The 26,568-nt window shown below is 55.7% G+C and overlaps 1 protein-coding gene across 4 annotated transcripts in view; it reads right to left on the bottom strand.

The window, feature by feature from the left end:
- adamtsl5 (ADAMTS like 5) overlaps window positions 1-26,568 on the bottom strand; it is a 53,183-nt gene that overhangs the window by 16,279 nt on the left and 10,336 nt on the right. The window contains exons 2-8 of one of the 4 annotated variants that reach the window (XM_087982036.1): window positions 14,607-14,679; window positions 12,918-13,036; window positions 9,865-9,925; window positions 7,976-8,087; window positions 5,504-5,631; window positions 1,182-1,305; window positions 336-419 (exon numbers count right to left, since the gene is read on the bottom strand). In XM_087982036.1, the coding sequence (XP_087838162.1) occupies window positions 336-419; window positions 1,182-1,305; window positions 5,504-5,631; window positions 7,976-8,087; window positions 9,865-9,925; window positions 12,918-13,036; window positions 14,607-14,679 (701 nt within the window). The remainder of the gene's footprint in view (window positions 1-335; window positions 420-1,181; window positions 1,306-5,503; window positions 5,632-7,975; window positions 8,088-9,864; window positions 9,926-12,917; window positions 13,037-14,606; window positions 14,680-26,568) is intronic. The other 3 variants (XM_087982037.1, XM_087982038.1, XM_087982039.1) reach the window with 3 other exon arrangements.

Genomic DNA, 26,568 nt, shown 5'->3' with positions numbered 1-26,568 from the left:
CGGGGTGGGGCAGAGAGGTGGTGGGTGACACCACTACCTCAGACGCAACCCATCACCCCTTCACCTTCTACGTTCAAGAGGAGGCAGCGGTGAGCAATGGCCGTCACAGAACCTGCTGGCCTCCTGTTAGAGATAAACACAGAGTGTGCTGGAGAAACTCAGCAGATCCAGCAGGGTCCAGAGAGAGAGAGAGAGTTCAATGTTTTCAGTCCAGTGGGACTCTCCTTCAGAATTTGTCAGAGATGGTTGCAGCTAATGTTGATTTTCAGTTCAGTCTGGGTTATGGGGTTCAGAGTGTGTTAAAGTTTCCAAATATTAAATCGATAACTGCTCACCCAGATAATTGCTGCTGTTATCGGTCACTTTGATGTGAGTGGCTCCGGCTGGGATCATGGTTACCTCATTATACTGCAGTGACCCTGAAGGCAGGAGGAACCCAAGTGAGAGCCAGAAACTCATCAACTATTTCTACAAGGAGACACAGACACCTCCAGGGAGAGAGAGTGTGTATGAGAGAGAGAGAGAGAGACACCCCCAGGGAGAGAGAGAGAGACTCCCAGGGAGAGAGAGAGAGAGAGAGCGAGAGATATCACCAGGGAGAAAGAGAGAGAGAGAGACCACCAGGGAAAGAGAGAGAGAGCGAGACCACTGGTGGGGGGGGGGGGGGGGGGGGGGGGAGAGAGAGAGAGAGAGTAAGAGACACTCCCAGTGAGAGTGTGAGAGAGAGAGAGACAGATATAGGAAGAGAGAGAGAGAGTGAGACAGAGACAAGAGACACTCCTGGGGTGGGGGGTGGGGGGGTAGAGAGAGAGAGAGAGAGAGAGGCATATATAGGGAGAAAGAGAGAGAGAGAGAGACAACGAGTGAGAGAAACCCCCAAGGAGAGAGAGAGAGGCAGATGTAGGGAGAGAGACAGAGACACAGAGAGTGAGAGATAACCCCATGGGGAGAAAGAGAGAGAGAGAGAGATACCCTCAGGGAGAGAGAGAGAGGCAGATGTAGGGAGAGAGAGACAGAGAGCAATGGATACCCGCAGGGAGAGAGAGACACACCATGACAGAGCGAGAGATACCCCCAGGAATAAAGAGAGAAAGAGAGAGAGAGACACCCACAAAATTACACACACACACACACACACACTCCTTTCGGAAGTGTTCACCAGGGGAATGTCTGACACTCACCAGGGGGGAGATGGGGTGTGATGAAGACGCTCTGATATCGCTGACACGTGTTGTTCTTGCCGCCACAAACTCCACACACATCCTCCGTCAGCTCTGAGCCCAGGATAGCACCACAGCCAACGGCCTGTGTGAGGGAAGGTCATTACACAGAGCAGCAGAGACACTCTGGAGTTCAGACATCAGCACAACAGAAAGGCCGAGGGTGTAGAGCTCAGGAGGACATGACTCACACCCTGCTGCATGGTCCCAGGCTCCCACAGTCCGAGAACAGCAGCCAGTGTACTGGGTCAGAATACAGAGGTGTTCATTGACAGAGCAGGGAATATCCCCCAAATAGGGAGGGGCAGGGTGGAGCGTGGGTATGGGACTAGCCAACTGGAATTATCCTTTTATTCTCAAAGTCCTACCACAGGATGGCAACTGGATCCATCCCCACATCACCTAAAGGCCAGCATACACAGAGAATCTAAATGGGAGCTCTTGTGACACAGTGGCAGTGAACCTACCTCTGAACCAGGAAGCTCTGGTTCAAGTCCCACCTACACCAGAGAAAGAATTTTACAGTACAGAAGGAGGCTATTCGACCCATCGTGGTCTGCACCAGCTAGCCAGCTAGTCCCAGTCTCCAGCCCTATCTCCATCACCCTCTGATACCATCCCTTTCAAATCCATGTCCAACTCTCCTTTGAAACCTCCCAGAATGTGTTATAACATCCCCGACCAGGTATATTCACAACATCTACAAACTGAAACAGTAATTCAAAAGTCTTATGGAATGATGGCTTTCATCTGAAAGGAACAGGGATGCTAATGGGATGGAGTTTATGTGATATCTGGTCACATCCAATCTGGAGTAAATATGTTCCAGTCAGACCTTGCTATGGGGAGTGCAGTGTGCAACTATAGGGAGGAACAGAGAGTCAATGATGAGACAGGCTGCTTGATAAAGCGCCATATTCCCTTAATGGAGCAAAATTCTGCAGATGCTGGAAAAGCTCAGTGGGTCTGGCAGTATCTGTGGAGAGAAATTAGAGTTAATGTTTTGAGTCGAGTGACCCTTCCTCAGATCTCCAATCTCTCTCCACAGACGCTGCCAGACCTGCTGAGTTTCTCCGGCAATGTCCGTTTTTATTTAAAATACTAAAAGGGACTGACAGGTCAGATCGAGAAAAACTGTTTATCTAGGTCGGTGGGAGGGCGATGGGAACAAGGAGAGGGATGTTAGAGTCAGATCACTCAGGGATGAGTCCAAAAGTGTGGTGCTAGAAAAGCACACCTGTCAGGCAGCATCTGAGGAGCAGGAGAGTCAACGTTTAGGGCATAAGCTCTTCATCAGCAATTTCCTCAGATGCTGCCTGAGCGGCTGTGCTTTTCCAGCACCACACTCTTGACTCTGACCTCCAGCATCTTCAATGTGCATTTTCTCCTCAGTCAGGGAGGAGCAGGAAGTGAGGATAGTGTAGGGTGCGGTGTTGGAGAATGAGCTGGAGGATGGATAGATTCTAGTTAGAGAGGAGGAGTAGGAGAAAGGGATGTGAGGGATTGATTAGCCATGACGCCAGTGAAGAGCAGAGCAGACCCTAAGGGTTGAATGGCTTCCTGTTAGGACAATAGATGCAATGGTTGTGGCAATTCAGGAGGTTTGGGCACCACACGTCTCCTTTCACCCCCACGCTGTCTACAATCCAATCAGGACAGTGGGATTGAACTCTCCTCACCCGTTTCCATATTTTCCTGAGGGAACTGTCTCCTCACTGAGGGCGGGCTGGGGGGGTGGTGAGACTGGATGGTGGGAGGGTGGGGATCTTGGTGGAGGGTGGGGGAGGGCGGTAGAGGGTGGAGGAGTGGGTGGGAGTGTGGGGGACGGTGGTGAAAGGTGGGCGAGTTTGGTGGAGGGTAAGTGTGTGGGGAAGGGTGGGAGAGAGTTGGGGGAAGGTGAGTGTAGGGGGGAGAGCGGGGGGAGTTTGATGCAGGGTGGGCAGAAGGTGGGTGTGTGGGGGAGGGTTGGGGAGGGCAGGGCAGGGTGGGGGAGGATGGGAAAGGGTTGGGGAGAGGGGAGGGGAGGCCAGGGAATTTTGGTGTGTGGGGAAGGTGGGGGAGGGTGGGGGAGTTTGATGGAGGGTGGGCAGAGGGTGGTGTAAAGTGAAGAGGGATCAGAGAGGGGTTTCCCAGAATCCAACTGATGGTTCACTCAGTGATGGAGGGGGTCACCAAGAGGATCAGAGAATCAAATCCCAGGAGAATGGAGCTGATACCTTGGAGACGTCCCTGTTGATACAATGCTCCACTTGTGGAACTGCATTTATATAGCATCTTAAACATCCCAAAGCACTTCACAGAAGTCTTACCCAGTAAAATTTGACCTTCAATATATCTATGCAAGGGATGCAAGTGGTGTTATTGCTGGAGTGTTGATCCAGGGACTCAGCTAATATTCTGGGAAGCTGGGTTCAAATCCAGCCACAGGTGATGGTGGAATTTGAATTCAGTAAAAAATCTGGAATTAAAGATTCTTGCCAATTGTCAGAAAAAAACCCATCTGGGTCACTAATGTCCTTTAGGGAAGAAAACTGCCATCCTTACCTGGTCTAGCCTATATATGACTCCAGACCCACAGCAATGTGGGTGACTCGAAACTGCCCTCTGGGCAATTAGGGATGGGCAATAAATATAGGCCTAGCCAGTGATACCCTCATCCCGTGAATGAATAAGAAATATAAATTTATACACATGTGGACATAAGAGCACAGGTGACCAATAGTTTAGGCCAAGAACGAAGGTTTTGTGGGGGGTTCCAAGGGGACACGGAGGGGCAAAGGGAGGGAACTCCAGAGTTTAGGGCCCAGGCAGCTGATGGGAGTGAGGGTTACTATAAAGGCCAGTTACACTCTGAGTTTAAACTGCTCTTTCACCTTGTATTTGATGATGGCCCACATGGGGAGCTGATTGCTCAGTGGTAACATCACTGAACTAGATGCTCAGGGAGCTAATCTGCTGGAGCACAAGGGTTCAAATCCCACCACCGCAGCAGCTGTGGTGAGTTTATATAACAATGAAACAAGTGTCAGTCAAACTACGAATGCCCCTTCGAAAGGATACCTGTTGTCTATAACTGATGAAGAGTTTTTGCCCAAAACATCGGTTCTCCTGCTCCCCAGATGCTGCCTGACCTGCTGTGCTTTTCCAGCGCCACACTCTCCAGCATCTGCAGTCCTCACTTTCGCCAAGCTGTTGTCTATACCTGGTCTGTCGGAAATGTGATTCTCTAACTGCAAACCTCTTTCAAGAGCAGTTAGGGATGGACAACAAATACTGGCTTCACATTGTGCAAAGGCATTAGCTGGAGGCTCACTCCTTGTGGATGCTGTGGGCAAACACAATCCAGCTGTCCCTCGGAGGTGGGAACCTGAGGACAGACTCTCTTGCCTTCTGAAGTGGGTCATTTCATGGCTGATGGAGTGGGCCAGGCCTGGACTCACAGGCAGCTTTCTCATGGGCAGTCTGAGCTTCCCTGTCACTTTGTGCCCTCCCCTTTTGTACAAACTGTTCCTCTGTGGAAATATTTTCTCTGGAGTGTCTTGTTGGTTTGTTAAAAATAGCACAGCGATTAAAAACGTGGAACAGGGCCCAGGATATAACTTTTAAAAAGAACTTCCTCTTTTCACAGCATCCCAAAGGCACTTTGCAACCAATGAGCTGATTCCCTGATGTGAGGTCACTGTTGAAACGGAGGAAATTAGGAAGCCAATTTGGGCACAGCAAGCTCCCACAAACAGGGATGAGGTAATGACCGAAACATCTGTTTCGCGGATTTTGATTCAGTTATAAAAATAAATTGGGACACTGATTTGAAGGAGTGACGTGTTATCTTGAACACCCACCAGAGATGTGAACCATGGTTGTGGTTTAGCAACTCAGTGGGCTCTTTCTGTGCCCAACCTCATCGAAAACAGCATCTTGGACTATGCAACACGGACCCTGGAGTGGGTATCAATGCCACCACCTCCAGCCTTGGAGGGCTAGCAGTGTGGAGAGTGTGATGCTGTAAAAGGGCAGCAGGTCAGGCAGCATCCGAGGAGCAGGAGAATCAATGTTTCAGCCCTTCATCAGGAATCATGTCCGAAACGTCGATTCTCCTGTTCCTTGGATGCTGACTGACCTACTGCGCTTTTCCAGCACCACACGCTCAACTCTGACCTCCAGCATCTGCAGACCTCACTGTCTCGGGGCTGGCAGTGTGGCACCCTGAGGGTCCAGCACCATGCAGGGGTGACCTCCCCCTTCACCCCCCCCCCCCCCCTTCACCACCCTCCGCCACTTACCAGGCACTGCCCGTTGATGCAGATGCCGTTGGAAACAGCTCCACATTTTGTCCCGTCCAGCACCCGCCCGAAATTGTAATAAAACATCCGGCCTTTGGCCAAACAGCTGAGCTCACAGGGACTCGGGGCTGCAACACAAACCAAACCAGGAGGGGGAAGGTCAGTCACGGACACACACCGGGGGAGGGGTAGGGGACGGGGTCAGTCACAGACACACACCGGGGGAGGGGTAGGGGACGGGGTCAGTCACGGACACACACCGGGGGAGGGGTAGGGGAGGGAGGGAGGGAGAGGGGGAGGGGGAGGGGGATGGGGTGTCATTCATGGGCACAGATTGGGGTGGGGAAGGGTGGGAGATGGCTGGGGGATAGGTGGTCACTCATGGACATAGATGGGGGGGGTGGGGGGGCAGTCAGTTACGGACACAAACCAGGGGTTGGGGGGGGGGGGGGGAATCAGTCACACATTTATTTAATGACAAATTCTACTGACATTTTCTTCCACATTCAGAAATCTTATTTTCCTCCCTCTCTCGTACTTTTCAAAGTGTTGTTTGAACTTTGGTGCATCACATCATATCCTGTGAAGGCTCACCAGATAAAGGATTGTTCAGGTGGCACGGTGGCTCAGTGGTTAGCACTGCTGCCTCACAGTGCCAGGGCCTGGCTTCGATTCCAGCCTCAGGTGACTGTCTGTGTGGAGTTTGCACATTCTCTCCGTGTCTGCGTGGGTTTCCTCCGGGCGCTCCGGTTTCCTCCCACCGTCCAAAGGTGTGCAGGTTAGGGTGGATTGGCCATGGGAAATGCAGGGTTTCAGGGACTGGGGAGGGGGATGAATCTGCATGGGATGCTCTTTGGAGGATCAGTATGGACCTGTTGGGCTGAATGGCCTGTTTCCATACTGTAGGGATTCTATAATTCCATGAAAGGAGAAAATGAGCCAGAGGGTCAATCTCAGAGAGGAAGATGAGAAATAGAATGATAGTCATTGCAATAAGAAATAGAGACAAAAAAAGGGAGAACATAGAGAAGGAAAATATAAAAAAAAAGACTGCTGTAGTAAGAATGGAGACAAGAAATGGGCAATAAATAAGACAGACACAGAAACAATCACATACAGACAGATAGACACTGTATGTAATCTCCTGCTGCTTTCTCTCTGCTCCCATTCCATTTGGGATCATACTGTGCCACACTGGAACCATGGGACTCTCTTTCCTTTCCACGTGGCCATGTTCCCAGCTCTATCTCTACCTCCACCCTCCCCGTGCCCCCACCCCCACACTCTTCACTGGTTCCAGTACAACCCATAGATTTCTGAATACTGGGCAAGTCCTGAATGCAAGTCTCTGAGTGTGGGTTAGTGAGATCACTGTGTAATCGCATTATTTCAACCACAGTCTCTGTTCCTGTACAGCTGGACCCCACAAACATTAACTGAACCGATGCATTAGTAAATTTACTGTGAGTGATGTTGGTCAAAGAAGGGAGTTATAACAGCTATGGGACCTTTCACATTGACCTGAGAGAGGACATAAGATCTCAGTTTACTATCTTGTTCAAAGATAGCCTTCACTGAGAACGCAGCACTCCCTGGGTATGCCAGCTCGATACAGTACACACAACCATCTCACAGTAAAGATCAGGCACTGTAATCCCATGGAGCACCCATCAATCACAGCCAGACCGCAGAAACCCGAGACAAAACCTGGGCCCTTGCTGCCCCAGTGTGCAGCCAGAGAAACCGCCTTCACTTTGAGATGATAAGTAGGTGCCCTCCGAGTTGCCTGGGGAAGAATCCCATGGCGATATGTCAATGAAAACCAGTGGCTGTGTCCTGGCCAATCGTTATCCCACAACCAACGTCACAAAAACAGATGATCACACTGCCGTTTGTGGGATCCTGCTGTGTACGCAATGGCTGCTGCGTTTCCTACATTCCCACCGTGACTACGTTTTTAAATCTCGAGGTCACGAACCAATCCCAACTCCCAGAGACACTTCCCAAAACCCACGGCTGGAGATGGGGTCTGGGGTCAGGCCCCATCAGCCACAGAATCCCCGACCCGTGACACGGAACCTCTGGTAGATAATCATATACTCATTAATCACCACATTTAAGGCAACTCACAGGCTGTGAAATGCTCTCAGACTTCCTGGGGTCGTGAAAAATGCTATATAAATGCGATTCTTTCTTTCTGTTTAACTTCCTGTGCTAAATCTAATATCATAATGTTGAAATGACAGATGTATTAAATATCCCCAGCACACACTGGATAGTTTAATGGTATTACATGAACTATCTGATATGATGCTGTGTTTGTTATCTGGAATAGGGCCTTCAATGGTCACACAGCTTACAGCTGTATACACCCTGGGGCAGGGTGGAAAGGAAGCTGATTCCTTGACAATCATTCCCTGGGGATGGTCTTCGGGAAAGGGCTGAAAGCTGCAAGAACGGGAAGTCTCTCACCTCCAAAGAAAGGAACCCACTCAAAGGCAGCGCCTCGGATCTGGGGGATCTGGCGGCCATTGTAGGCTGCACATTGAAGCTGTCGGAAATCCTTGGTACCTGGGGGGCAGTCCTGAGGAGAGACAGAGACAGCTTCAGAACCCCAGCAACAGGCCTGACATTACCCCAGCAACAGGCCTGACTCTACCCCGGCAACAGGTCCGATATCACCCCAGCAACAGGCCTGATATTACCCCAGCAACAGGCCTGATGCTACCCCGGCAACAGGTCCGATATCACCCCAGCAACAGGCCTGATATTACCCCAGCAAAAGGCCTGATGCTACCCCGGCAACAGGTCCAATATCACCCCAGCAACAGGCCTGATATTACCCCAGCAACAGGCCTGATGCTACTCCGGCAACAGGTCCGATATCACCCCAGCAACAGGCCTGTAATTACCCCAGCAACAGGCCTGACATTACCCCAGCAACAGGCCTGATATTACCCCAGCAAAAAGCCTGATACTACTCCGGCAACAGGTCCGATATCACCCCAGCAACAGGCCTGATATTACCCCAGCAACAGGCCTGATGCTACCCCGGCAACAGGTCCGATGTCACCCCAGCAACAGGCCTGATATTACCCCGGCAACAGGTCCGATATCACCCCAGTGACAGGCCTGATATTACCTCAGCGACAGGCCCGATATTATCTCAGCAACAAGTCCTATATTACCCCAGCAATAGGCCTGATATTACCCCATCAACAATCTCAATATTACCTCAGCAACAGGCCTGATATTACCCCATCAACAGGCTGGATATTACCTCAGCGACAGGCCTGATATTACCCCAGCAACAGGCCTGATATTACCCCAGCCACAGGCCCGATATTACCCCAGCAATAGGCCTGATATTACCCCAGCAACAGGCCCAATATTTTCTCAGCAACAGGTCCGATATTACCCCAGCAATAGGCCTGATATTTTCCATCAACAATCTCAATATTACCCCAGCAACAGTCTCAATATTACCTCAGCAACAGGTGTGATATTACCCCAGAAACAGGCCTGATAGTACCCCAGCAACAGGTTCGATATTACCCTAACAACATGTCCGATATTACCAAAGGAACAAGTCCAATATTACCCAAGGAATGGGGTCAGTATTACACCAATATCAGATCCAAAATTAACACAGGAACAGGCCCAATCTTACACCAGAGTTGAGGCCTAATATTTTCAAGGAAAGACTCAGAGATACCCCAGAACAGGTCCAAGATCCAGAATTACACCACATGTAGACTCAGTATTACCCTTGCCACAGGCCTGATATCACTGTTGAAGTTATTCTATATTGTTTTAGCACGGCCCTTTGAGCATGCTGGAGGTAAGTCAGTCAGGATCAGCCAAAGTTTGAAGGCCACACATCAATCTACAGCCTTACACTCATGAGAGCACTGTGCCATGTTGGGGGAATCTCACTTATTTATTGTCCATTTGGTATCGGTGTCTGTTGTCCATGCGCAGTTGCCCTGGAGAAGATGGTTACATTTTCACACAAACAAGTGGCAACTTTAGGGGCAGGTCAAGTTAGTTTGGGGCTGGACATGTGCAGGTTAGATCAGTCAACATGTGAATCCACTGGATTCCAACAACTTGTGCCAAGACTGTTTTCAGATTTTAAAGTCTTCAACAGAATTCAAATACTCAACGTGACATGATGGGTTTTGAACTCATTCTCTGGACCCTGTGTCCAGTCCCCTCTTGTAATGGAACCCCCGCAGTGCCATGCCCTTACACACAGGAAAGCTCAGTAATACGTTCATCATGAGAAAAAAGGACTCTGTGGACTGAATTGGGGGAAGTTGCTGGTAAGAACCTTCCAAAATGTTTTTGGATGATCTTACCTCAGTAGCACACACCTTGTACTGTCTCTGGTCCCCTGGACAGGGCTTTCCAAAGGGATGTCTGTGAATGAAAAACAGAGAACATTCAGTCTCTCTCTCTCTCTCTCTCTCACACACACACACACACACATACACACTCACAAACATACATGAACAGACACACAAACACACAGAACAGATACACACATTCACTCATACACACACACACATACTGACTCATATACACATATACACACACAAACACAAACACATGCTCATAGGCAAACACATACAGACACACATACACACATTCACACACAAAGATTCTCACACAGTCATACAAATACACTCTTACACAAACACACACACAGTCATGTGCAGACACACGCACACGCGCACACACACACACACACACACACACACAAAGAAATGCACAGGCACATATGCACAATCAAACCCCACACCCAGGCACATACAAACACTAGCAAACACCCAGGCACGCACACATAGGTACATGCACACAGATAGACATGTGCACACCCATTCTCTGATACACAGTGGAGATTTTGCGTTTGATCCCATCAATTGGTTGGGGGGGGTAACGTGATATGGGCATGATGCCTCACTGAGCTGCTAGAGATAGGGTCCAGGCAAGCTACCTGAGGATGTGACGAGCCAATGTGGGGAATCTGCAATCTTCGAGAACTTGCTTCCTGCAGCTTTCCCTGAAATGGAATAGCGGTCTCTTCCCTGCCCTCAGACTGAGCATCACCGGGAAGTGACGGACAGTTATAGAGACAGGAGCAGAGAGGTGGGGAAGGTAGAAACAACCCAGAAGCCACCGAATCAATGACAAACACTAACCCAGCGCTGGGATTCAATATTCCTCGAAATAAAGAGTTCAAAATCAGTAATCTTGGATAGAACCCCCCTGTCAGGTCACCATGTCTGTTCTGAATCATGCCAGAGTTGAAATGTTAACTCTGTTTCTCTCTCCACAGTTGGTATCTGACCTGCTGAGTTTCTCCAGCAGTTCCTATTTCTCTCAGGACTGAGCACTGTTCCGAGTTCTCCTTCCTTTCTAAACACAGTGGAAAGTGCAATTAAGAATAATCCAGAATTGAGAGGCTGCAGCTATCGGCAACAATTAAGCAGGTTAGCAATATTCCAGAAAAGTTGAAATGGAAAGGTGATCTGATAGAGTTCAGTAAAATGATGAGTGGGTTGGCCAGGGAGAATGTGGTGAGCTATGTTTCCACTTGTGGGAAAGTCCAAAGGAGGGTCAAAAATACAAGAGAATTGCAAACAACCAAAACAGGCAAATAAGGAGCAAGTTCCCTAATGAGAGAGTGATGAGAATGTGGATCTCATTCCCACAGGAAGTGGTTGTGGCAAAATTCAGAGATTCTTTCAAAAGGAAGATTTATTTTTCCATTAGTTCACAGGATGTGGGTGTTGCTGGCTGGGTCAGCATTTATTGACCTTGAGAAGGTGGTGGTGAGCTGTCTTCTTGAACCACTGCAGTCCTTGTGCTGTAGGTAGACCCACAATACTGTTATATACCATGTGTGATATACATTGAGGGTTATATAGACAATGTGTTATACCTGTGTAATATCCCATGTATTATGTATACTGTGTGTCATATACCCCGTGTGTTATATATCCCATGTATTATATACCCTGTGTGTTATACCCAGTGTTATATACCCCATGTGTTATATACCCCGTGTGTTATGTACCCCGTGTATTATATACCCTGTGTGTTATATACCCCATGTGTTATATACCCCATGTGTTATGTGCCCCGTGTGTTATGTGCCCCGTGTGTTATGTGCCCCGTGTGTTATATACCCTGTGTGTTATATACCCCGTGTGTTATGTACACCGTATGTTATGTACCCCGTGTGTTATATACCCCATGTGTTATGTACCCCGTGTATTATATACCCTGTGTGTTATATACCCCGTGTGTTATATACCCTGTGTGTTATATACCCTGTGTGTTATGTACCCCGTGTGTTATATACCCTATGTGTTATATACCCCGTGTATTATATACCCTGTGTGTTATATACCCCGTGTGTTATATACCCTGTGTGTTATGTACCCTGTGTGTTATATACCCTGTGTGTTATGTACCCCGTGTGTTATATACCCTATGTGTTATATACCCCGTGTGTTATATACCCCATGTGTTATGTACCCCATGTGTTATATACCCTATGTGTTATATACCCTGTGTGTTATATACCCCGTGTGTTATGTACACCGTATGTTATGTACCCCGTGTGTTATATACCCCGTGTGTTATGTACCCCGTGTATTATATACCCTGTGTGTTATATACCCCGTGTGTTATATACCCTGTGTGTTATGTACCCCGTGTGTTATATACCCTGTGTGTTATATACCCCGTGTGTTATGTACCCTGTGTGTTATATACCCCATGTGTTATATACCCTGTGTGTTATATATCCCATGTGTTATGTACCCCGTGTGTTATATACCCCATGTGTTATATACCCTGTGTGTTATATACCCTGTGTGTTATATACCCCGTGTGTTATGTACACCGTGTATGATAAAGACTGTGCGTTATACACAGACGATCCTCCAATGCTGAAATTTATAAAAGCAGAATCTTCAGAGTGGAAGTCATCAGAGTTGTGAATGGAGTGGGGGTCATGGGTCATGAAAGGGGTGGGGCCAGAGGTTATTAAGAAGTTAGGGGTTAGGGGTTATGAAGTTGATGAGGTCAGGATTATGGACAGGCTGGGGTCAGGGGTTATGGAGTGTGTGGGGGTTAAGGGGTTATGAATGGAGTGGGAGTCAGGCATGTGAAGGGGGTGAGGTCAAGGGTTATGGAGGGGATTGAGTCCAGGTGGAGTTAGGTGTTATGGAGGGGGTGGGGGACTCAGGGGTTATGAATGAAGAGGGGTCAAGGCTTATGGAGGGGGTGGGGGGGTCAGGGGTTATGGAGGAGGTGGGGTCAAGAATTGTGAAGGGGATGGGAGTCAGGGGTTATGGAGGAGATGAGGGTTCAGGGGTTATGAAGGGCCTGATGCTGGTACCTGATCAAACATCTCCGGACCCTAGTGGCAACACCCCCTCCACATGTACTGGAGCACGGAGACCAGCTCTGCCACAGATTCCACTCACTGCCAGAAGAGAGCTCCATTCGACGGTGATCCTGTTAGAGAGAGAGAGAGAGAGAGAGACAGAGAGAGAGAGGAGAGAGAGAAGGAGGGAGGGAGAGAGGGAGGAAGGGAGGGAGAGAGAGAGGGAGGGAGGGAGAGAGAGAGACAGAGAGAGAGAGAGGGAGCGAGAGAGGGAGGGAGAGAGAGAGAGAGGGAGAGATAGAGGGCGGGAGGGAGAGAGAGAGAGAGAGAGGGAGCGAGAGAGGGAGGGAGGGAGAGAGAGAGACAGAGAGAGAGGGAGGGAGGGAGAGAGAGAGAGAGAGAGAGAGAGAAAAACAGTCAGAAAGGAAATGAGATGACAGCGGTGCGAGCTGCTAGTTCACCCACAACTCCAGGAGATCCTGGGAAGGGAGTGGGTGGAGTAAGGAGGTCATATGGGGACAAACCACAGTACAGGGTCCCGAAAAGGTATTATGGACAGAATGGCCTCTCCCAGTGTATGATCTGTGGCTGATCAGTGTGTCTGGGTGGAGAGTTCACAGCTGTCAGAACATCTGCCTGGCTGTGATGCACCCTGTAGCCAAATATCCTTCTTTAGATTCTAAAAAAACTGCAGTCACTGACTGTGGAGAGGTGGTTACCGGGGAATGCAGGGTGAGATGGTGATAGCACCCGCTCAGTGAGAGAATGGTTACTGTACAGGTAGAGACCACTCAGCCCATCATGGATGGAACCTGGAGTGACCCAATCCTGAGTCAGGCACTGGGTCTGATCCTTCAGTCTTTACAAACCCACTCATTACCCGGACCCAGTGGTAGGTGAGGGTTGGATGGGGGCATGTGTGCGGAGGACCAGAGGGTGGGAGGGATGAGTGGCACTGGAAGGCAATGCAGTCAGGTCTGGGTGACGGTTTGACTGTGATGCCTACTGTAGTCTAATAGCCTGCCATGCACCATGGTTAGACCAGAGGAGAGGCCATTAATTTGGCACATTGACCGATACAGAAAGTGTGGGTTTGGACTGGGATTTCTGAAAGTTTCACCATTTAATGTAATATTCACCTCCTGTCTTGCCCTGCCTCACCCAGTCAAATAGCCGCTATTCCCGCCTCAGCTAAGAGAGGTGAACTCGACTATCTGGGGATTAGACATGGGGTCTTGCTTGTTGATAGGATATTGTTGTCTGTGACCAGCCAATCTCCCTCCATCCCCGATCCTCCCTACACTCCTTCACCAATTGCAGTGCTTTATAAAGATTGGAAAATCAGAGGCTGGACCTAGTTCAGGATGGAGTTACTCTGTGTCACCTGCTCTCCACTGAGGTTAACGTCAGAATGCTGCTGCTCCCTTTATCACCGCCAGGATATTTAACTGTGAGAGGCATCACAGCCAAATGAGACCCAGCCCCCATCTGATGCCAGAGGTGTACATAGTGCATGTGAGGGTGCAGTGTGAGGGTAGGATGTCTTCCACAGTTCAGCAGCCCACTCACAATGGCCTGGCTGAGACCAGAAGAACTGTGTCACCTCGAGATACTTCAGGGTGGGGGGTGGGGGAGGGGGGTTCATTTATGAACCAATCCCAACAGAGTTCCAGTTGCAGGTAAAGTGAGGATTTGACTCACCGCAGCTAGTAACTGAGAATGTACGATGATTCCGAACACGGTGACATTCACAAGCAGAAATCTGGGCTGGGCCCTGGAACAAACAGTAATACAGCATGACGGTCAGTCCCTCATCTTCACAGCCTCCCCTCAAACCTCCAGCTCCTTCAAATTCCTCCCTCCCCCTCCCTCTTCTCTCTCTGTATTTCTGTGTAACTATGAGGGACAGTACGGATTTCCATGGAATAGGCCAATCCATTTAAAAATATACGGAGTACACTTAATTCATATAGACCCTGAATTAATAGCATATTCCAGATTCACTGTCAGTTCAGCAAACTGTACTCCATCAGATCATCTCATTCCATAGCCTCCTCTCCTCTTTAAAACTGAAAGTAAAGCTCCCTCTACACAGTTTCCCCATCAAACGCTCCCAGGACAGGGACAGCACAGGGCTAGATACAGAGTAAAGCTTCCTCTACTATGAGAGTCACCCCTGGTTCTCTGTGATGTTTAACCTGCAACATTTAACCTACAAATTCTGTGACAGTGTGGTGCTTGATGAATTGACTGTGTGTAACCTGGTACTCAGACAGTGGTTAATGGTTAACCAATCCCTGCCTTCTGAATGGGCAACATGGTAGCTGAGATTCATGCCAGGCCACGATGGCTGTGACAGTCACTCGGTAACTCACTCACACCTGAATAATGTGATTTAATGTTTAATGTGGTTTCTCTGGAAAGTGATTGAGATACTCCTTCCAGCAAGATGGCGGGTGGAGTCAGGCTCGTCTGCATTTCATTTCATTTCTTTTCTTTGTTTTTCTCCCCTCTTGTTTGTTTCTTCTGTTTTATTTCACTTATCTCTTGGTGAAGCGCTTGGATTGGCAATGGCATTGGGGTGAGGGAGCCCGGCAGCACGGACTGGAGTGGGCCCAGCAGACTGGCTGGAGTGGGCCCAGCAGCATGGACTGGAGTGGGACCAGCAGTACAGACAGGAGTGGGACCAGCAGACTGGCTGGAGTGGGACCAGCAGCACGGACTGGAGTGGGCCCAGCAGCATAGACTGGAGTGGGCCCAGCAGCACAGACTGGAGTGGGACCAGCAGTACAGACTGGAGTGGGACCAGCAGACTGGCTGGAGTGGGACCAGCAGACTGGCTGGAGTGGGACCAGCAGTACAGACTGGAGTGGGACCAGCAGACTGGCTGGAGTGGGACCAGCAGACTGGCTGGAGTGGGACCAGCAGTACAGACTGGAGTGGGACCAGCAGACTGGCTGGAGTGGGACCAGCAGCACGGACTGGAGTGGGCCCAGCAGCATAGACTGGAGTGGGCCCAGCAGCACAGACTGGAGTGGGACCAGCAGCACGGACTGGAGTGGGACCAGCAGATTGGCTGGAGTGGGCCCAGCACCATGGACTGGAGTGGGACCAGCAGCACAGACTGTAGTGGGACCAGCAGACTGGCTGGAGTGGGACCAGCAGCACGGACTGGAGTGGGCCCAGCAGACTGGCTGGAGTGGGCCCAGCAGCATGGACTGGAGTGGGACCAGCAGTACAGACTGGAGTGGGACCAGCAGACTGGCTGGAGTGGGACCAGCAGCACGGACTGGAGTGGGCCTAGCAGCACGGACTGGAGTGGGACCAGCAGACTGGCTGGAGTGGGCCCAGCAGCATAGACTGGAGTGGGCCCAGCAGCACAGACTGGAGTGGGACCAGCAGCACGGACTGGAGTGGGACCAGCAGATTGGCTGGAGTGGGCCCAGCACCATGGACTGGAGTGGGACCAGCAGCACAGACTGTAGTGGGACCAGCAGACTGGCTGGAGTGGGACCAGCAGCACGGACTGGAGTGGGCCCAGCAGACTGGCTGGAGTGGGCCCAGCAGCATGGACTGGAGTGGGACCAGCAGTACAGACTGGAGTGGGACCAGCAGACTGGCTGGAGTGGGACCAGCAGCACGGACTGGAGTGGGCCCAGCAGACTGGCTGGAGTGGGCCCAGCAGCATGGACTGGAGTGGGACCAGCAGTACAGACTGGAGTGGGACCAGCAGACTGGCTGGAGTGGGACCAGCAGCAAGGACTGGAGTGGGCCCAGCAGCACGGACTGGAGTGGGACCAGCAGACTGGCTGGAGTGGGCCCAGCAGCAAGGACTGGAGTGGGCCCAGCAGCACGGACTGGAGTGGGACCAGCAGACTGGCTGGAGTGGGCCCAGCAGCATAGACTGGAGTGGGCCCAGCAGCACAGACTGGAGTGGGACCAGCAGCACGGACTGGAGTGGGACCAGCAGACTGGCTGGAGTGGGCCCAGCACCATGGACTGGAGTGGGACCAGCAGCACAGACTGGAGTGGGACCAGCAGACTGACTGGAGTGGGCCCAGCAGCACAGACTGAAGTGGGCCCGGCAGCACGGACTGGAGTGGGACCAGCAGACTGGCTGGAGTGGGCCCAGCAGCACGGACTGGAGTGGGCCCAGCAGCACGGACTGGAGTGGGCCCAGCAGCACAGACTGGAGTGGGACCAGAAGACTGGCTGGAGTGGGACCAGCAGCACGGACTGGAGTGGGACCAGCAGCACAGACTGGAGTGGGACCAGAAGACTGGCTGGAGTGGGCCCAGCACCATGGACTGGAGTGGGACCAGCAGCACGGACTGGAGTGGAACCAGCAGACTGGCTGGAGTGGGCCCAGCAGCACGGACTGGAGTGGGCCCAGCAGCACGGACTGGAGTGGGCCCAGCAGCCCGGACTGGAGTGGGCCCAGCAGACTGGCTGGAGTGGGCCCAGCAGCACAGACTGGAGTGGGCCCAGCAGCACAGACTGGAGTGGGCCCAGCAGCACGGACTGGAGCGGGACCAGCAGCACGGACTGGAGCGGGACCAGCAGCACGGACTGGATTGGGCCCAGCAGCACAGACTGGAGTGGGAGCAGCTGCACGGACTGGAGTGGGACCAGCAGCACAGACTGAAGTGGGCCCAGCAGCACGGACTGGAGTGGGACCAGCAGCACAGACTGGAGTGGGACCAGCAGCACGGACTGGAGTGGGCTCAGCAGTACAGACTGAAGTGGGCCCGGCAGCACGGACTGGATTGGGCCGAGCAGCACTGGTCCAGCAGCACAGACTGGATTAGGCCCAGCAGCACAGACTGGAGTGGGCCCAGCAGCACTGGCCCAGCAGCACGGACTGGAGTGGACCCAGCAGCACAGACTGAAGTGGACCCAGCAGCACTGGCCCAGCAGCACGGACTGGATTGGGCCCAACAGCACGGACTGGAGTGGGCCTAGCAGCACTGGCCCAGCAGCACGGACCGGATTGGGCCCAGCAGCACTGAATGGATTGGGCCCAGCAGCACAGACTGGAGTGGGACCAGCAGCCCAGACTGGAGTGGACCCAGCAGCACTGGCCCAGCAGCACGTACTGGATTTGGCCCAGCAGCACTGACTGGAGTGGGCCCGGCAGCACTGACTGGAGTGGGCCCAGCAGCACAGACTGGAGTGGGCCCAGCAGCACAGACTGGAGTGGGCCCAGCAGCACAGACTGGATTGGGCCCAGCAGCATTGACTGGAGTGGGCCCGGCAGCACGGACTGGAGTGGGACCAGCAGACTGGCTGGAGTGGGCCCAGCAGCAAGGACTGGAGTGGGCCCAGCAGCACGGACTGGAGTGGGACCAGCAGACTGGCTGGAGTGGGCCCAGCAGCATAGACTGGAGTGGGCCCAGCAGCACAGACTGGAGTGGGACCAGCAGCACGGACTGGAGTGGGACCAGCAGACTGGCTGGAGTGGGCCCAGCACCATGGACTGGAGTGGGACCAGCAGCATGGACTGGAGTGGATCCAGCAGCACAGACTGGAGTGGGCCCAGCAGCACTGGCCCAGCAGCACGGACTGGATTGGGACCAGCAGCACGGACTGGAGTGGGCCCAGCACCATGGACTGGAGTGGGCCCAGCAGCATGGACTGGAGTGGATCCAGCAGCACAGACTGGAGTGGGCCCAGCAGCACTGGCCCAGCAGCACGGACTGGATTGGGACCAGCAGCACGGACTGGAGTGGGCCCAGCAGCAAGGACTGGAGTGGGACCAGCAGCACAGACTGATTCCTGAAGAAGGGCTTATGCCCGAAACGTCGATTCTCCTGCTACTTGGATGCTGCCTGACCTGCTGCGCTTTTCCAGCAACACATTTTCAGCTCTGATCTCCAGCATCTGCAGACCTCACTTTCTCCTCTCAGCAGCACGGACTGGAGTGGGCCCAGCAGCACGGACTGGAGTGGGCCCAGCAGCACGGACTGGAGTGGGACCAGCAGCACAGACTGGGGTAGACCCAGTTGCATGGACTGGAGTGGACCCAGTTGCATGGACTGGAGTGGACCCAGCGCTAGGACTTGAGTGGGCACAGCAGCACGGACTGGAGTGGGACCAGCAGCACGGACTGGAGTGGGCCCAGCAGCACAGACTGGAGTGGGACCAGCAGCATGGACTGGAGTGGGACCAGCAGCACAGACTGGAGTGGGCCCAGCAGCACGGACTGGAGTGGGCCCAGCAGCACGGACTGGAGTGGGACCAGCAGCACAGACTGGAGTGGGCCCAGCAGCACAGACTGGAGTGGGACCAGCAGCACGGACTGGAGTGGGACCAGCAAACTGGCTGGAGTGGGCCCAGCAGCATAGACTGGAGTGGGCCCAGCAGCACAGACTGGAGTGGGACCAGCAGCACGGACTGGAGTGGGACCAGCAGACTGGCTGGAGTGGGCCCAGCACCAGGGACTGGAGTGGGACCAGCAGCACAGACTGGAGTGGGACCAGCAGACTGGCTGGAGTGGGACCAGCAGCACGGACTGGAGTGGGCCCAGCAGCACGGACTGGAGTGGGACCAGCAGCACTGACTGGAGTGGGCCCAGCAGCACAGACTGAAGTGGGCCCGGCAGCACGGACTGGAGTGGGACCAGCAGACTGGCTGGAGTGGGCCCAGCAGCACGGACTGGAGTGGGCCCAGCAGCACAGACTGGAGTGGGACCAGAAGACTGGCTGGAGTGGGACCAGCAGCACGGACTGGAGTGGGCCCAGCAGCATGGACTGGAGTGGGCCCAGCAGCACAGACTGAAGTGGGCCCGGCAGAACGGACTGGATTGGGACCAGCAGACTGGCTGGAGTGGGCCCAGCAGCACGGACTGGAGTGGGCCCAGCAGCACGGACTGGAGTGGGCCTAGCAGCATGGACTGGAGTGGGACCAGCAGACTGGCTGGAGTGGGCCCAGCAGCACAGACTGGAGTGGGACCAGCAGCACGGACTGGAGCGGGATCAGCAGCACGGACTGGAGTGGGACCAGCAGCACAGACTGGAGTGGGACCAGCAGCACGGACTGGAGTGGGCTCAGCAGCACGGACTGGAGTGGGACCAGCAGCACAGACTGAAGTGGGCCCGGCAGCACGGACTGGATTGGGCCGAGCAGCACTGGCCCAGCAGCACAGACTGGATTAGGCCCAGCAGCACAGACTGGAGTGGGCCCAGCAGCACTGGCCCAGCAGCACAGACTGGAGTGGACCCAGCAGCACAGACTGAAGTGGACCCAGCAGCACTGGCCCAGCAGCACGGACTGGATTGGGCCCAACAGCACGGACTGGAGTGGGCCTAGCAGCACTGGCCCAGCAGCACGGACTGGATTGGGCCCAGCAGCACTGAATGGATTGGGCCCAGCAGCACAGACTGGAGTGGGACCAGCAGCACAGACTGGAGTGGACCCAGCAGCACTGGCCCAGCAGCACGTACTGGATTTGGCCCAGCAGCACGGACTGGATTGGGCCCAGCAGCACTGACTGGAGTGGGCCCGGCAGCACGGACTGGATTGGGCCCGGCAGCACAGACTGGAGTGGATCCAGCAGCACGGACTGGAGTGGGCCTAGCAGCATGGACTGGAGTGGATCCAGCAGCACAGACTGGAGTGGGCCCAGCAGCACTGGCCCAGCAGCACGGACTGGATTGGGCCCAGCAGCAAGGACTGGAGTGGGACCAGCAGCACAGACTGATTCCTGAAGAAGGGCTTATGCCCGAAACGTCGATTCTCCTGCTACTTGGATGCTGCCTGACCTGCTGCGCTTTTCCAGCAACATATTTTCAGCTCTGATCTCCAGCATCTGCAGACCTCACTTTCTCCTCTCAGCAGCACGGACTGGATTGGGCCCAGCAGCACTGACTGGAGTGGGCCCGGCAGCACGGACTGGATTGGGCCCAGCAGCACGGACTGGAGTGGGACCAGCAGCACAGACTGGGGTAGGCCCAGTTGCATGGACTGGAGTGGGCCCAGCGGTAGGACTTGAGTGGGCACAGCAGCACGGACTGGAGTGGGACCAGCAGCACAGACTGAAGTGGGCCCAGCAGCACAGACTGGAGTGGGACCAGCAGCATGGACTGGAGTGGGACCAGCAGCACAGACTGGAGTGGGCCCAGCAGCACGGACTGGAGTGGGCCCAGCAGACTGGCTGGAGTGGGCCCAGCACCATGGACTGGAGTGGGACCAGCAGCACAGACTGGAGTGGGACCAGCAGCACGGACTGGAGTGGGACCAGCAGCACGGACTGGAGTGGGACCAGCAGCACAGACTGGAGTGGGACCAGCAGCACGGACTGGAGTGGGACCAGCAGACTGGCTGGAGTGGGCCCAGCACCATGGACTGGAGTGGGACCAGCAGCACAGACTGGAGTGGGACCAGCAGACTGGCTGGAGTGGGAGCAGCAGCACGGACTGGAGTGGGCCCAGCAGCACGGACTGGAGTGGGACCAGCAGCACTGACTGGAGTGGGCCCAGCAGCACAGACTGAAGTGGGCCCGGCAGCACGGACTGGAGTGGACCCAGCAGCACGGACTGGAGTGGGACCAGCAGACTGGCTGGAGTGGGCCCAGCAGCATAGACTGGAGTGGGCCCAGCAGCACAGACTGGAGTGGGCCCGGCAGCACGGACTGGAGTGGGACCAGCAGACTGGCTGGAGTGGGCCCAGCAGCACGGACTGGAGTGGGCCCAGCAGCACAGACTGGAGTGGGACCAGAAGACTGGCTGGAGTGGGACCAGCAGCACTGACTGGAGTGGGCCCGGCAGCATGGACTGGAGTGGGACCAGCAGCACAGACTGGAGTGGGACCAGAAGACTGGCTGGAGTGGGCCCAGCACCATGGACTGGAGTGGGACCAGCAGCACGGACTGGAGTGGAACCAGCAGACTGGCTGGAGTGGGCCCAGCAGCACGGACTGGAGTGGGCCCAGCAGCACGGACTGGAGTGGGCCCAGCAGCACGGACTGGAGTGGGCCCAGCAGACTGGCTGGAGTGGGCCCAGCAGCACAGACTGGAGTGGGCCCAGCAGCACAGACTGGAGTGGGCCCAGCAGCACGGACTGGAGCGGGACCAGCAGCACGGACTGGAGTGGGCCCAGCAGCACAGACTGGAGTGGGAGCAGCTGCACGGACTGGAGTGGGACCAGCAGCACAGACTGAAGTGGGCCCAGCAGCACGGACTGGAGTGGGACCAGCAGCACAGACTGGAGTGGGACCAGCAGCACGGACTGGAGTGGGCCGAGCAGCACTGGCCCAGCAGCACAGACTGGATTAGGCCCAGCAGCACAGACTGGAGTGGGCCCAGCAGCACTGGCCCAGCAGCACGGACTGGAGTGGACCCAGCAGCACAGACTGAAGTGGACCCAGCAGCACTGGCTCAGCAGCACGGACTGGATTGGGCCCAACAGCACGGACTGGAGTGGGCCTAGCAGCACTGGCCCAGCAACACGGACTGGATTGGGCCCAGCAGCACTGAATGGATTGGGCCCAGCAGCACAGACTGGAGTGGGACCAGCAGCACAGACTGGAGTGGACCCAGCAGCACTGGCCCAGCAGCACGTACTGGATTTGGCCCAGCAGCACTGACTGGAGTGGGCCCGGCAGCACAGACTGGAGTGGGCCCAGCAGCACAGACTGGAGTGGGCCCAGCAGCACAGACTGGATTGGGCCCAGCAGCACTGACTGGAGTGGGCCCGGCAGCACGGACTGGAGTGGGCCCAGCAGCATGGACTGGAGTGGATCCAGCAGCACAGACTGGAGTGGGCCCAGCAGCACTGGCCCAGCAGCACGGACTGGATTGGGCCCAGCACCACGGACTGGATTGGGCCCAGCAGCAAGGACTGGAGTGGGCCCAGCAGCAAGGACTGGAGTGGGACCAGCAGCACAGACTGATTCCTGAAGAAGGGCTTATGCCCGAAACGTCGATTCTCCTGCTACTTGGATGCTGCCTGACCTGCTGCGCTTTTCCAGCAACACATTTTCAGCTCTGATCTCCAGCATCTGCAGACCTCACTTTCTCCTCTCAGCAGCACGGACTGGATTTGGCCCAGCAGCACGGACTGGATTGGGCCCAGCAGCACTGACTGGAGTGGGCCCAGCAGCACGGACTGGATTGGGCCCAGCAGCACTGACTGGAGTGGGCCCGGCAGCACAGACTGGAGTGGATCCAGCAGCACGGACTGGAGTGGGCCCAGCAGCACGGACTGGAGTGGGCCCAGCAGCACGGACTGGAGTGGGACCAGCAGCACAGACTGGGGTAGACCCAGTTGCATGGACTGGAGTGGACCCAGCGCTAGGACTTGAGTGGGCACAGCAGCACGGACTGGAGTGGGACCAGCAGCACGGACTGGAGTGGGCCCAGCAGCACAGACTGGAGTGGGACCAGCAGCATGGACTGGAGTGGGACCAGCAGCACAGACTGGAGTGGGCCCAGCAGCACGGACTGGAGTGGGCCCAGCAGCACGGACTGGAGTGGGACCAGCAGCACAGACTGGAGTGGGCCCAGCAGCACAGACTGGAGTGGGACCAGCAGCACGGACTGGAGTGGGACCAGCAGACTGGCTGGAGTGGGCCCAGCAGCATAGACTGGAGTGGGCCCAGCAGCACAGACTGGAGTGGGACCAGCAGCACGGACTGGAGTGGGACCAGCAGCACGGACTGGAGTGGGACCAGCAGACTGGCTGGAGTGGGCCCAGCACCATGGACTGGAGTGGGACCAGCAGCACAGACTGGAGTGGGACCAGCAGACTGGCTGGAGTGGGAGCAGCAGCACGGACTGGAGTGGGCCCAGCAGCACGGACTGGAGTGGGACCAGCAGCACTGACTGGAGTGGGCCCAGCAGCACAGACTGAAGTGGGTCCGGCAGCACGGACTGGAGTGGGACCAGCAGACTGGCTGGAGTGGGCCCAGCAGCACGGACTGGAGTGGGCCCAGCAGCACAGACTGGAGTGGGACCAGAAGACTGGCTGGATTGGGACCAGCAGCACGGACTGGAGTGGGCCCAGCAGCTTGGACTGGAGTGGGCCCAGCAGCACAGACTGAAGTGGGCCCGGCAGAACGGACTGGAGTGGGACCAGCAGACTGGCTGGAGTGGGCCCAGCAGCACGGACTGGAGTGGGCCCAGCAGCACGGACTGGAGTGGGCCCAGCAGCATGGACTGGAGTGGGACCAGCAGACTGGCTGGAGTGGGCCTAGCAGCACAGACTGGAGTGGGACCAGCAGCACGGACTGGAGCGGGACCAGCAGCACGGACTGGAGTGGGACCAGCAGCACAGACTGGAGTGGGAGCAGCTGCACGGACTGGAGTGGGACCAGCAGCACAGACTGGAGTGGGACCAGCAGCACGGACTGGAGTGGGCACAGCAGCACGGACTGGAGTGGGACCAGCAGCACAGACTGAAGTGGGCCCGGCAGCACGGACTGGATTGGGCCGAGCAGCACTGGCCCAGCAGCACAGACTGGATTAGGCCCAGCAGCACAGACTGGAGTGGGCCCAGCAGCACTGGCCCAGCAGCACGGACTGGAGTGGACCCAGCAGCACAGACTGAAGTGGACCCAGCAGCACTGGCCCAGCAGCACGGACTGGATTGGGCCCAACAGCACGGACTGGAGTGGGCCTAGCAGCACTGGCCCAGCAGCACGGACTGGATTGGGCCCAGCAGCACTGAATGGATTGGGCCCAGCAGCACAGACTGGAGTGGGACCAGCAGCACAGACTGGAGTGGACCCAGCAGCACTGGCCCAGCAGCACGTACTGGATTTGGCCCAGCAGCACGGACTGGATTGGGCCCAGCAGCACTGACTGGAGTGGGCCCGGCAGCACGGACTGGATTGGGCCCAGCAGCACTGACTGGAGTGGGCCCGGCAGCACAGACTGGAGTGGATCCAGCAGCACGGACTGGAGTGGGCCTAGCAGCATGGACTGGAGTGGATCCAGCAGCACAGACTGGAGTGGGCCCAGCAGCACTGGCCCAGCAGCACGGACTGGATTGGGCCCAGCACCACGGACTGGATTGGGCCCAGCAGCACGGACTGGAGTGGGACCAGCAGCACAGACTGATTCCTGAAGAAGGGCTTATGCCCGAAACGTCGATTCTCCTGCTACTTGGATGCTGCCTGACCTGCTGCGCTTTTCCAGCAACATATTTTCAGCTCTGATCTCCAGCATCTGCAGACCTCACTTTCTCCTCTCAGCAGCACGGACTGGATTGGGCCTGGCAGCACGGACTGGAGTGGGACCAGCAGCACAGACTAGGGTAGGCCCAGTTGCACGGACTGGAGTGGGCCCAGCGGTAGGACTTGAGTGGGCACAGCAGCACGGACTGGAGTGGGACCAGCAGCACAGACTGAAGTGGGCCCAGCAGCACAGACTGGAGTGGGACCAGCAGCATGGACTGGAGTGGGACCAGCAGCACAGACTGGAGTGGACCCAGCAGCACGGACTGGAGTGGGCCCAGCAGCACGGACTGGAGTGGGACCAGCAGACTGGCTGGAGTGGGCCCAGCAGCATAGACTGGAGTGGGCCCAGCAGCACAGACTGGAGTGGGACCAGCAGCACGGACTGGAGTGGGACCAGCAGACTGGCTGGATTGGGCCCAGCACCATGGACTGGAGTGGGACCAGCAGCACAGACTGGAGTGGGACCAGCAGACTGGCTGGAGTGGGAGCAGCAGCACGGACTGGAGTGGGCCCAGCAGCACGGACTGGAGTGGGACCAGCAGCACTGACTGGAGTGGGCCCAGCAGCACAGACTGAAGTGGGCCCGGCAGCACGGACTGGAGTGGTACCAGCAGACTGGCTGGAGTGGGCCCAGCAGCATGGACTGGAGTGGGCCCAGCAGCACAGACTGGAGTGGGACCAGAAGACTGGCTGGAGTGGGACCAGCAGCACTGACTTGAGTGGGCCCAGCAGCACAGACTGAAGTGGGCCCGGCAGAACGGACTGGAGTGGGACCAGCAGACTGGCTGGAGTGGGCCCAGCAGCACGGACTGGAGTGGGCCCAGCAGCACGGACTGGAGTGGGACCAGCAGCACGGACTGGAGTGGGCCCAGCAGCACAGACTGGAGTGGGCCCAGCAGCACGGACTGGAGCGGGACCAGCAGCACGGACTGGAGTGGGCCCAGCAGCACAGACTGGAGTGGGCCCAGCAGCACGGACTGGAGCGGGACCAGCAGCACGGACTGGAGTGGGACCAGCAGACTGGCTGGAGTGGGCCTAGCAGCACGGACTGGAGTGGGACCAGCAGCACAGACTGGAGTGGGACCAGCAGCACGGACTGGAGTGGGCTCAGCAGCAAGGACTGGAGTGGGCCCGGCAGCACGGACTGGAGTGGGCCTAGCAGCACGGACTGGAGTGGGCCCAGCAGCACGGACTGGAGTGGGCCCAGCAGCACGGACTGGAGTGGGACCAGCAGCACAGACTGAAGTGGGCCCGGCAGCACGGACTGGATTGGGCCGAGCAGCACTGGCCCAGCAGCACAGACTGGATTAGGCCCAGCAGCACAGACTGGAGTGGGCCCAACAGCACTGGCCCAGCAGCACGGACTGGAGTGGACCCAGCAGCACAGACTGAAGTGGACCCAGCAGCACTGGCCCAGCAGCACGGACTGGATTGGGCCCAACAGCACGGACTGGAGTGGGCCTAGCAGCACTGGCCCAGCAGCACGGAC

The sequence above is a fragment of the Chiloscyllium plagiosum genome, unplaced genomic scaffold, assembly GCF_037043375.1.
Source record: "Chiloscyllium plagiosum isolate Xiang-an unplaced genomic scaffold, Cpla_swu_hap1 HiC_scaffold_42, whole genome shotgun sequence".
In the NCBI taxonomy this organism is placed as follows: Eukaryota; Metazoa; Chordata; class Chondrichthyes; order Orectolobiformes; family Hemiscylliidae; genus Chiloscyllium; species Chiloscyllium plagiosum.
The sequence above is the reverse complement of the archived record's forward strand: the minus strand, read 5'-3'. Positions and strand labels throughout refer to the sequence as shown.